Here is a 12,233-nt window from a genome sequence, read left to right as displayed (position 1 = left end):
TTCTCCTTTTAACAAAAGTGATAGATTAGGCTGGCACTACTAGACTAATTCATCCTGTTATCATTTTTACCAAAAAGTGCACTGCATAGAATTGGAAGCCCCCCAAAATAGCGTTTTTTTTCCAATTTTACCCCACAAATGTTATTATTATTATTTTTTTTTTGCCGTTAAATTTTTGGGTGTAATGATTGATGTCATTACAAATACAATTGGTGGGGCAAAAAACAAGCCCTCATATGGGTCTGTAGGTGGAAAATTGTTATGATTTTAAAAGGTGATGAGGAAAAAACGAAAGTGCAAAAACTGAAAAACCTGTGGTCCTTATAAGGGGTTAATAAATCCCCCCTTCATTTGGACCGAGAACAGTACTATTAGGCTAGGCTCAGACTACGGAATTTCCGCCTGCAATTCCGCTTTGAAATTGCAGGCGGAAATTCCGCTTGCTAAAATGTATAGTGTAGTGAATTTGTGAAGCGGAATTTGTGAACGGAAAATCCGCCTGAATAATGGCGTTACTCTTTATACAGGCGGAAATCTGGGCGGAACACATTGCAGTCTATTGGAGATGCCCGGAGATTCTGTAGTCTGAACCTAGCCTTAGGCTAGGTTCAGACTACGGAATTTCCGCCTGCAATTCTGCTTTCAAATTGCAGGCGGAAATTCCACTTGCTAAAATGTATATTGTAGTGAATGGGTTTCCGTTCACAAATTCAGACTTCTGAGTTTGTGAACGGAAAATCCGCTTGGAAATTTCCACCTGAGGGTGCGTTCACACTGAGTAATTCAAGAGGAATTTACTCGAGTAATTCCTCTTGAATTCTCCGCTCTCAATTAATGCACATCTCCTCTGCTCATTGACTTTAATGTTTTTTCCGCTGTCCTGTTCACACTGCGGAAATTCTGCTAGCGGAATTCCAACGCTGAATTCCGTTCCGCTTGAAGAAGGAGCATGTTCATTCTTCAAGCGGAATCCGCTAGCAGAAATTAATAGAAGTCAATGGTAAAAAAAAATTCCGCCCGACTTCGTTTCAAATTTTGCGCAAAAATAAAATAATTTTTTCCTCCCTTTAAATTTTCGGCATGAATTCCTCTTTATTTGCTCAGTGTGAACCCACCCTGAAGAATGGCGTTGCTCTTTCTTCAGGCGGACATACTTGTGAAACACTTTGCAGTCTATTGGAGACTGCAGTGTCCGCGCGGTCCTAGCAGGCCGCACTCAGAATCTCTGGGCGGAAATTTTTGGCACAGAGATTCCGTAGTCTGAACCTAGCCTACCCTAGCTGAATTCCTCGAGCGGAGATTCCGCCTGGTGGCCGGCGCTGATAATGCTTCGGTGCTAGGGCCGCGGAGCCATTGACAGCTATGCAGTACTCTCGGACTTCTGTGCAAAGAATGAACATGTTCTTTCTTTGCGCCGAACAATTTCAATGGCGGAATTGTCCACCGCGGAAATTCCGCAGTGTGAACGGGTCTCGCGGAGACCCATTCACACTAATGTTAAGTTCACACCGCGGAGTTCCGCGGGAATTCCGTAGTGTGAACGCACCCTTACAAATACTGTGCAGAGGGAATTTCCTGATAACTCTGTTCAGGGGCTGACCACTAGAGGGCTCTGTGTCAGTGCTGAGCTAACTGCATCCTGCGGCTCCGTATCTGGATGACGGCCACTTGCCCGTCACATCCGCTATTCTTTCCTTCTCTTTTAATGTAAAATGGCGGCGCCCGGCAGCGACCAGGTGGCGAGTGTTGGTCGGATGTTGTTGGACACAAGCCTTCCGTTACCGGACAGATTTCGCGCACTCTTCACTCTACGCAACCTTGGCGGAGCAGAGGCTGTGGACTGCATCGGGCGCGGCTTTGGCGATGAGTCGGCGCTCCTTAAGCATGAATTGGCTTATTGCTTGGGGCAAATGGGAGATCGCAGGGCGCTGCCCATACTGAGAGCCGTGCTTGAGGACCGCAGTCAGGAGCCTATGGTGCGCCATGAAGCAGGTAACCGGCGATAGCGGCACATGTGACGGTTATTAGAGCTGATTATCATAATGTGAAAGAAAAAATCTGGTTGGCGTCTTTGTCTCATTATGAAAATTACGTTTTTTTTTTTTTAGATGGCGACAAGGTCATATTTTGCATTGTTTATTTAACAGCAGTATACCCCAGTCCTTTGTGCACCAGGAGGAGCGAAAGGGCTGAGGGGAGGAGCGGTTTGGTTCGGTTTTTGCATGGGTTCGGAAATCTCACCTCACAATTGTTTGCGCCCCCCGTGAATCCTTGCGTCCGCTCCTCCCCCAGCTCTCCGAAGATTTCCGAAGCTAGAGCTGGGGAGGGCGGAGCAAGGGGAGAGAGAAGGTACACGCCCCTCCTTCCTTTCCCCTCCCTGAGCTCAGGACGGACGTATATCTCCACGGAAGGCCAGAGCATGGGAGAGAGGTGGAGCACGGCTCCAGCATCTCCCATCCCCTCGGAGGACGCAGCTCTAGAAGCCAGCACTGTTCCCCATCTCCTCTGACTGTTTACTGTACACGGGCTGGGGATGTATACACTGCAGGGACTGGGAATAAATCTCTGCCTGGGGATGATGGGTCTCTGGTAGGTGTGTGTGTGTGTATGCTGGGAGTTGTAGTCATTGTTAGGTGTGTGTGCGCTGGGAGTTGTAGTCCTTGTTAGGTGTGTGTGCGCTGGGAGTTGTAGTCCTTGTTAGGTGTGTGTGCGCTGGGAGTTGTAGTCCTTGTTAGGTGTGTGTGCGCTGGGAGTTGTAGTCCCTGTTAGGTGTGTGCGCGCTGGGAGTTGTAGTCCCTGTTAGGTGTGTGTGCGCTGGGAGTTGTAGTCCCTTGTTAGGTGTGTGTGCGCTGGGAGTTGTAGTCCCTTGTTAGGTGTGTGTGCGCTGGGAGTTGTAGTCCCTTGTTAGGTGTGTGTGCGCTGGGAGTTGTAGTCCCTTGTTAGGTGTGTGTGCGCTGGGAGTTGTAGTCCCTGTTAGGTGTGTGTGCGCTGGGAGTTGTAGTCCCTGTTAGGTGTGTGTGCGCTGGGAGTTGTAGTCCCTGTTAGGTGTGTGTGCGCTGGGAGTTGTAGTCCCTGTTTGGTGTGTGTGTGCGCTGGGAGTTGTAGTCCCTGTTAGGTGTGTGTGTGCGTGCTGGGAGTTGTAGTCCCTGTTAGGTGTGTGTTGGGAGTTGTAGTCCCTGTTAGGTGTGTGTTGGGAGTTGTAGTCCCTGTTAGGTGTGTGTTGGGAGTTGTAGTCCCTGTTAGGTGTGTGTTGGGAGTTGTAGTCCCTGTTAGGTGTGTGTGTGTGTTGGGAGTTGTAGTCCCTGTTAGGTGTGTGTGTGTGTGTTGGGAGTTGTAGTCCCTGTTAGGTGTGTGTGTGCTGGGAGTTGTAGTCCCTGTTAGGTGTGTGCTGGGAGTTGTAGTCCCTGTTAGGTGTGTGTGTTGGGAGTTGTAGTCCCTGTTAGGTGTGTGTGTGTGCTGGGAGTTGTAGTCCCTGTTAGGTGTGTGTGTGTGCTGGGAGTTGTAGTCCCTGTTAGGTGTGTGTGTGTGCTGGGAGTTGTAGTCCTTGTTAGGTGTGTGCGCGCTGGGAGTTGTAGTCCCTGTTAGGTGTGTGTGCGCTGGGAGTTGTAGTCCCTGTTAGGTGTGTGTGTGCTGGGAGTTGTAGTCCCTGTTAGGTGTGTGTGTGCTGGGAGTTGTAGTCCCTGTTAGGTGTGTGTGTGCTGGGAGTTGTAGTCCCTGTTAGGTGTGTGTGTGTGTGCTGGGAGTTGTAGTCCCTGTTAGGTGTGTGTGTGCTGGGAGTTGTAGTCCCTGTTAGGTGTGTGTGTGCTGGGAGTTGTAGTCCCTGTTAGGTGTGTGTGTGCTGGGAGTTGTAGTCCCTGTTAGGTGTGTGTGTGCTGGGAGTTGTAGTCCCTGTTAGGTGTGTGTGTGCTGGGAGTTGTAGTCCCTGTTTAGGTGTGTGTGTGCTGGGAGTTGTAGTCCTTGTTAGGTGTGTGTGTGCTGGGAGTTGTAGTCCCTGTTAGGTGTGTGTGTGCGCGCTGGGAGTTGTAGTCCCTGTTAGGTGTGTGTGTGTGTTGTAGTCCCTGTTAGGTGTGTGTGTGTTGTAGTCCCTGTTAGGTGTGTGTGTGTGTGTTGTAGTCCCTGTTAGGTGTGTGTGTGTGTGTTGTAGTCCCTGTTAGGTGTGTGTGTGTGTGTTGGGAGTTGTAGTCCCTGTTAGGTGTGTGTGTGTGTTGGGAGTTGTAGTCCCTGTTAGGTGGGTGTGTGTGTTGGGAGTTGTAGTCCCTGTTAGGTGGGTGTGTGTGTTGGGAGTTGTAGTCCCTGTTAGGTGTGTGTGTGTGTGCTGGGAGTTGTAGTCCCTGTTAGGTGGGTGTGCTGGGAGTTGTAGTCCCTGTTAGGTGTGTGTGTGTTGGGAGTTGTAGTCCCTGTTAGGTGTGTGTGTGTTGGGAGTTGTAGTCCCTGTTAGGTTTGTGTGTGTGTGTTGGGAGTTGTAGTCCCTGTTAGGTTTGTGTGTGTGTGTTGGGAGTTGTAGTCCCTGTTAGGTAGGTGTGTGTGTGTGTTGGGAGTTGTAGTCCCTGTTAGGTAGGTGTGTGTGTGTTGGGAGTTGTAGTCCCTGTTAGGTAGGTGTGTGTGTGTTGGGAGTTGTAGTCCCTGTTAGGTAGGTGTGTGTGTGTGCTGGGAGTTGTAGTCCCTGTTAGGTAGGTGTGTGTGTGTGCTGGGAGTTGTAGTCCCTGTTAGGTAGGTGTGTGTGTGTGCTGGGAGTTGTAGTCCCTGTTAGGTGTGTGTGTGTGTGTGTGTTGGGAGTTGTAGTCCCTGTTAGGTGTGTGTGTGTTGGGAGTTGTAGTCCCTGTTAGGTGTGTGTGTGTGTTGGGAGTTGTAGTCCCTGTTAGGTAGGTGTGTGTGTGTTGGGAGTTGTAGTCCCTGTTAGGTAGGTGTGTGTGTGTTGGGAGTTGTAGTCCCTGTTAGGTAGGTGTGTGTGTGTTGGGAGTTGTAGTCCCTGTTAGGTAGGTGTGTGTGTTGGGAGTTGTAGTCCCTGTTAGGTAGGTGTGTGTGTTGGGAGTTGTAGTCCCTGTTAGGTGTGTGTGTGTGTGCTGGGAGTGGAGTCCCTGTTAGGTGTGTGTGTGTGTGTGTTGGGAGTTGTAGTCCCTGTTAGGTGTGTGTGTGTTGGGAGTTGTAGTCCCTGTTAGGTGTGTGTGTGTTGGGAGTTGTAGTCCCTGTTAGGTGTGTGTGTGTTGGGAGTTGTAGTCCCTGTTAGGTGTGTGTGTGTGTTGGGAGTTGTAGTCCCTGTTAGGTGGGTGTGTGCTGGGAGTTGTAGTCCCTGTTAGGTGGGTGTGTGTGTGCGCGCTGGGAGTTGTAGTCCCTGTTAGGTGTGTGTGTGCGCGCTGGGAGTTGTAGTCCCTGTTAGGTGTGTGTGTGTGTGTGCTGGGAGTTGTAGTCCCTGTTAGGTGTGTGTGTGCTGGGAGTTGTAGTCCCTGTTAGGTGTGTGTGTGCGTGCTGGGAGTTGTAGTCCCTGTTAGGTGTGTGTGTGTGTGCTGGGAGTTGTAGTCCCTGTTAGGTGTGTGTGTGTGCTGGGAGTTGTAGTCCCTGTTAGGTGTGTGTGTGTTGTAGTCCCTGTTAGGTGTGTGTGTGTGTGTTGTAGTCCCTGTTAGGTGTGTGTGTGTGTTGGGAGTTGTAGTCCCTGTTAGGTGGGTGTGTGCTGGGAGTTGTAGTCCCTGTTAGGTGGGTGTGTGTGTTGGGAGTTGTAGTCCCTGTTAGGTGGGTGTGTGCTGGGAGTTGTAGTCCCTGTTAGGTGTGTGTGTGTGTGCTGGGAGTTGTAGTCCCTGTTAGGTGTGTGTGTGCTGGGAGTTGTAGTCCCTGTTAGGTGTGTGTGTGTTGGGAGTTGTAGTCCCTGTTAGGTGTGTGTGTGTGTTGGGAGTTGTAGTCCCTGTTAGGTGTGTGTGTGTGTTGGGAGTTGTAGTCCCTGTTAGGTGTGTGTGTGTGTTGGGAGTTGTAGTCCCTGTTAGGTGTGTGTGTGTGTTGGGAGTTGTAGTCCCTGTTAGGTAGGTGTGTGTGTGTTGGGAGTTGTAGTCCCTGTTAGGTAGGTGTGTGTGTGTTGGGAGTTGTAGTCCCTGTTAGGTAGGTGTGTGTGTGTTGGGAGTTGTAGTCCCTGTTAGGTGTGTGTGTGTGTGTGTGTGTGTTGGGAGTTGTAGTCCCTGTTAGGTGTGTGTGTGTTGGGAGTTGTAGTCCCTGTTAGGTAGGTGTGTGTGTGTGTTGGGAGTTGTAGTCCCTGTTAGGTAGGTGTGTGTGTGTGTGCTGGGAGTTGAAGTCCCTGTTAGGTGTGTGTGTGTGTTGGGAGTTGTAGTCCCTGTTAGGTGTGTGTGTGTTGGGAGTTGTAGTCCCTGTTAGGTGTGTGTGTGTGTGTGTTGGGAGTTGTAGTCCCTGTTAGGTGGGTGTGTGCTGGGAGTTGTAGTCCCTGTTAGGTGGGTGTGTGTGTTGGGAGTTGTAGTCCCTGTTAGGTAGGTGTGTGTGTGTTGGGAGTTGTAGTCCCTGTTAGGTAGGTGTGTGTGTTGGGAGTTGTAGTCCCTGTTAGGTGTGTGTGTTGGGAGTTGTAGTCCCTGTTAGGTGTGTGTGCTGGGAGTTGTAGTCCCTGTTAGGTGTGTGTGTGTGTGTTGGGAGTTGTAGTCCCTGTTAGGTGGGTGTGTGTGTGTGCTGGGAGTTGTAGTCCCTGTTAGGTGGGTGTGTGTGTGTGCTGGGAGTTGTAGTCCCTGTTAGGTGTGTGTGCTGGGAGTTGTAGTCCCTGTTAGGTGTGTGTGTGTGTTGGGAGTTGTAGTCCCTGTTAGGTGTGTGTGTGCTGGGAGTTGTAGTCCCTGTTAGGTGGGTGTGTGTGCTGGGAGTTGTAGTCCCTGTTAGGTGTGTGTGTGAGTGTTGGGAGTTGTAGTCCCTGTTAGGTGTTTGTGTGTGTGTGTGCTGGGAGTTGTAGTCCCTGTTAGGTGTGTGTGTGTGTTGGGAGTTGTAGTCCCTGTTAGGTGTGTGTGTGCTGGGAGATGTAGTCCCTGTTAGGTGTGTGTGTGTGTGTGTGCTGGGAGTTGTAGTCCCTGTTAGGTGTGTGCTGGGAGTTGTAGTCCCTGTTAGGTGTGTGCTGGGAGTTGTAGTCCCTGTTAGGTGTGTGCTGGGAGTTGTAGTCCCTGTTAGGTGTGTGCTGGGAGTTGTAGTCCCTGTTAGGTGTGTGCTGGGAGTTGTAGTCCCTGTTAGGTGTGTGTGTGCTGGGAGTTGTAGTCCCTGTTAGGTGTGTGTGTGTGTGCTGGGAGTTGTAGTCCCTGTTAGGTGTGTGTGCTGGGAGTTGTAGTCCCTGTTAGGTGTGTGTGTGTGTGTGGTAGTCCCTGTTAGGTGTGTGTGCTGGGAGTTGTAGTCCCTGTTAGGTGTGTGTGTTGGGAGTTGTAGTCCCTGTTAGGTGTGTGTGTTGGGAGTTGTAGTCCCTGTTAGGTGTGTGTGTGCTGGGAGTTGTAGTCCCTGTTAGGTGTGTGTGTGTTGGGAGTTGTAGTCCCTGTTAGGTGTGTGTGTGTTGGGAGTTGTAGTCCCTGTTAGGTGTGTGTATGTTGGGAGTTGTAGTCCCTGTTAGGTGTGTGTATGTTGGGAGTTGTAGTCCCTGTTAGGTGTGTGTGCTGGGAGTTGTAGTCCCTGTTAGGTGTGTGTGTGTGGTAGTCCCTGTTAGGTGTGTGTGCTGGGAGTTGTAGTCCCTGTTAGGTGTGTGTGTTGGGAGTTGTAGTCCCTGTTAGGTGTGTGTGTGTGCTGGGAGTTGTAGTCCCTGTTAGGTGTGTGTGTGTGCTGGGAGTTGTAGTCCCTGTTAGGTGTGTGTGTGTTGGGAGTTGTAGTCCCTGTTAGGTGTGTGTGTGTGTGTGTGTTGGGAGTTGTAGTCCCTGTTAGGTGTGTGTGTTGGGAGTTGTAGTCCCTGTTAGGTGTGTGTGTGCTGGGAGTTGTAGTCCCTGTTAGGTGTGTGCTGGGAGTTGTAGTCCCTGTTAGGTGTGTGTATGTTGGGAGTTGTAGTCCCTGTTAGGTGTGTGTATGTTGGGAGTTGTAGTCCCTGTTAGGTGTGTGTATGTTGGGAGTTGTAGTCCCTGTTAGGTGTGTGTATGTTGGGAGTTGTAGTCCCTGTTAGGTGTGTGTGTGTGTGGTAGTCCCTGTTAGGTGTGTGTGTTGGGAGTTGTAGTCCCTGTTAGGTGTGTGTGTGTGTGCTGGGAGTTGTAGTCCCTGTTAGGTGTGTGTGTTGGGAGTTGTAGTCCCTGTTAGGTGTGTGTGTGTGTGTGTGTGTTGGGAGTTGTAGTCCCTGTTAGGTGTGTGTGTGTTGGGAGTTGTAGTCCCTGTTAGGTGTGTGTGTGCTGGGAGTTGTAGTCCCTGTTAGGTGTGTGTGTGCTGGGAGTTGTAGTCCCTGTTAGGTGTGTGTGTGCTGGGAGTTGTAGTGCCTGTTAGGTGTGTGTGCTGGGAGTTGTAGTACCTGTTAGGTGTGTGTGCGCTGGGAGTTGTAGTACCTGTTAGGTGTGTGTGTGCTGGGAGTTGTAGTACCTGTTAGGTGTGTGTGTGCTGGGAGTTGTAGTACCTGTTAGGTGTGTGTGTGCTGGGAGTTGTAGTACCTGTTAGGTGTGTGTGTGTGCGCTGGGAGTTGTAGTCCCTGTTAGATGTGTGTGCTGGGAGTTGTAGTCCCTGTTAGGTGTGTGTATGTTGAGAGTTGTAGTCCCTGTTAGGTGTGTGTATGTTGAGAGTTGTAGTCCCTGTTAGGTGTGTGTGCTGGGAGTTGTAGTCCCTGTTAGGTGTGTGTGTGTGCTGGGAGTTGTAGTCCCTGGTAGGTGTGTGTGTGTGCTGGGAGTTGTAGTCCCTGGTAGGTGTGTGTGTGTGCTGGGAGTTGTAGTCCCTGTTAGGTGTGTGTTGGGAGTTGTAGTCCCTTTGAGGTGTGTGTGTTGGGAGTTGTAGTCCCTTTGAGGTGTGTGTGTTGGGAGTTGTAGTCCCTTTGAGGTGTGTGTTGGGAGTTGTAGTCCCTTTGAGGTGTGTGTGTGTTGGGAGTTGTAGTCCCTGTTAGGTGTGTGTGTGTGTGCTGGGAGTTGTAGTCCCTGTTAGGTGTGTGTGTGTGTGTGTGCTGGGAGTTGTAGTCCCTGTTAGGTGGGTGTGTGTGTGTGCTGGGAGTTGTAGTCCCTGTTAGGTGTGTGTGCTGGGAGTTGTAGTCCCTGTTAGGTGTGTGTGTGTGTTGGGAGTTGTAGTCCCTGTTAGGTGTGTGTGTGCTGGGAGTTGTAGTCCCTGTTAGGTGGGTGTGTGTGTGTGCTGGGAGTTGTAGTCCCTGTTAGGTGGGTGTGTATGTGTTGGGAGTTGTAGTCCCTGTTAGGTGTGTGTGTGTGTGCTGGGAGTTGTAGTCCCTGTTAGGTGGGTGTGTGTTTGTGCTGGGAGTTGTAGTCCCTGTTAGGTGTGTGTGTGTTCTGGGAGTTGTAGTACCTGTTAGGTGTGTGTGTGTGCTGGGAGTTATAGTCCTTGTTAGGTGTGTGTGTGCTCTGGGAGTTGTAGTCCCTGTTAGGTGTGTGTGTGTTGTAGTCCCTGTTAGGTGTGTGTGTGTGCTGGGAGTTGTAGTCCCTGTTAGGTGTGTGTGTGTTGGGAGTTGTAGTCCCTGTTAGGTGTGTGTGTGTTGGGAGTTGTAGTCCCTGTTAGGTGTGTGTGTGTGTTGGGAGTTGTAGTCCCTGTTAGGTGTGTGTGTGTGTTGGGAGTTGTAGTCCCTGTTAGGTGTGTGTGTGTTGGGAGTTGTAGTCCCTGTTAGGTGTGTGTGTGCTGGGAGTTGTACTCCCTGTTAGGTGTGTGTGTGCTGGGAGTTGTAGTCCCTTTTAGTTGTGTGTGTTGGGAGTTGTAGTCCCTTTGAGGTGTGTGTGTGTTGGGAGTTGTAGTCCCTGTTAGGTGTTTGTGTGTTGGGAGTTGTAGTCTCTGTTAGGTGTGTGTGTGTGCTGGGAGTTGTAGTCCCTGTTAGGTGTGTGTGTGTGCTGGGAGTTGTAGTCCCTGTTAGGTGTGTGTGTGTGTGCTGGGAGTTGTAGTCCCTGTTAGGTGGGTGGGTGTGTGTGTGCTGGGAGTTGTAGTCCCTGTTAGGTGTGTGCTGGGAGTTGTAGTCCCTGTTAGGTGTGTGCTGGGAGTTGTAGTCCCTGTTAGGTGTGTGCTGGGAGTTGTAGTCCCTGTTAGGTGTGTGTGTGTGTGCTGGGAGTTGTAGTCCCTGTTAGGTGTGTGTGTGCTGGGAGTTGTAGTCCCTGTTAGGTGTGTGTGTGCTGGGAGGACTGTTGATATCTATCAGCAGCCTTCCTGGCATATCGCCCCGGGGGGGGTCCTGTCCCCCCCCCCGTCCCCCCATGTCGGCTCAAACTCCCAGCTCAAACTCCCAGCTCAAACTCCCGGCTCAAACTCCCAGCTCAAACTCCCAGCTCAAACTCCCAGCTCAAACTCCCAGCTCAAACTCCCAGCTCAAACTCCCAGCTCAAACTCCCAGCTCAAACTCCCAGCTCAAACTCCCAGCTCAAACTCCCAGCTCAAACTCCCAGCTCAAACTCCCAGCTCAAACTCCCAGCTCAAACTCCCAGCTCAAACTCCCAGCTCAAACTCCCTCTAAATCCAACCGAGTGAATGTACCCTAAAAACACCTTTTTTTATTTACCATAAGGAGTGCAGTAGCAAAAATTAGTTTTAATGAGTTACCCTTTAACCCCTTAACCCCTTAAGGACCCAGCCATTTTACACCTCAGGACCCGGCCATTTTTTGCACATCTGACCACTGTCACTTTAACCCCTTAAGGACCAGGCCATTTTACACCTCAGGACCAGAGCGTTTTTTGCACATCTGATCACTGTCACTTTAAACATTAATAACTCTGGAATGCTTTTAGTTATCAATCTGATTCCGAGATTGTTTTTTCATGACATATTCTACTTTAACTTAGTGGTAAAATTTTATGGTAACTTGCATCCTTTCTTGGTGAAAAATCCCCAAATTTGATGAAAAAATTGAAAATTTTGTATTTTTCTAACTTTGAAGCTCTCTGCTTGTAAGGTAAATGGATATTCCAAATAAAAAAAATTTTTATTCACATTTCCAATATGTCTATTTTATGTTTGCATCATAAAATTGGCGTGTTTTTACTTTTGGAAGACACCAGAGGGCTTCAAAGTTCAGCAGCAATTTTCCAATTTTTCACAAAATTTTAAAACTCACTATTTTTCAGGGACCAGTTTAGATTTGAAGTGGATTTGAAGGGTCTTCATATTAGAAATACCCCACAAATTACCCCATTACGAAAACTGCACCCCCCAAAGTATTCAAAATGACATTCAGTCAGCGTTTTAACCCTTTAGGTGTTTCACAGGAATAGCAGCAAAGTGAAGGAGAAAATTCACAATCTTCATTTTTTACACTCGCATGTTCTTGTAGACCCAATTTTTTAATTTTTACAAGGGGTAAAAGGAGAAAATTTATACTTATCTTTGTAGCCCAATTTCTCCCGAGTAAGCACATACCTCATATGTCTATGTAAAGTGTTCAGCGGGCGCAGTAGAGGGCTCAGAAGCGAAGGAGCGACAAGGGGATTTTGGAGAGTATGTTTTTCTGAAATGGTTTTTGGGGGGCATGTCGCATTTAGGGAGCCCCTATGGTGCCAGAACAGCAAAAAAAAAACACATGGCATACCATTTTGGAAACTAGACCCCTTGAGGAATGTAACAAGGAATAAAGTGAGCCTTATTACCCCACTGGGGTTTCACGACTTTTGCATATGTAAAAAAAATATATATTTTTTTCACTAAAATGTGTGTTTCTCCCCAAATTTCACATTTTTGCAAGGGTTAATAGCAGAAAATACCCCCCAAAATTTGTAACCCCATCTCTTCTGAGTATGGAGGTACCCCATAAGTTTACCTGAAGTGCACTATGGGCGAACTACAATGCTCAGAAGAGAAGGAGTCATATTTGGCTTTTTGAGAGCAAATTTTGCTCGGGGGGCATGTCGCATTTAGGGAGCCCCTATGGTGCCAGAACAGCAAAAAAAAAACACATGGCATACCATTTTGGAAACTAGACCCCTTGAGGAACGTAACAAGGAATAAAGTGAGCCTTAATGCCCCACTGGGTTTTCACGACTTTTGCATATGTAAAAAAAATATATTTTTTTTTCACTAAAATGTGTGTTTCTCCCCAAATTTCACATTTTTGCAAGGGTTAATAGCAGAAAATACCCCCCAAAATTTGTAACCCCATCTCTTCTGAGTATGGAGGT

At 49.1% G+C, this 12,233-nt stretch overlaps 1 protein-coding gene across 1 annotated transcript in view; it reads left to right on the top strand.

Moving 5' to 3' along the window:
• The first annotated feature begins 1,617 nt into the window (after positions 1-1,617).
• The window catches only part of DOHH (deoxyhypusine hydroxylase), an 84,346-nt gene continuing 73,730 nt past the window's right edge, over positions 1,618-12,233 (top strand). Inside the window, exon 1 of the mRNA XM_056572348.1 lies at positions 1,618-1,992. Coding sequence (XP_056428323.1) covers positions 1,713-1,992 — 280 coding nt within the window. The 5' untranslated portion in view covers positions 1,618-1,712. The remainder of the gene's footprint in view (positions 1,993-12,233) is intronic.

The sequence above is a fragment of the Hyla sarda genome, chromosome 1 (assembly GCF_029499605.1).
Source record: "Hyla sarda isolate aHylSar1 chromosome 1, aHylSar1.hap1, whole genome shotgun sequence".
NCBI lineage: Eukaryota > Metazoa > Chordata > Amphibia > Anura > Hylidae > Hyla > Hyla sarda.
Note: the sequence above shows the minus strand (reverse complement) of the source record. Positions and strands in the feature narration are given on the sequence as shown.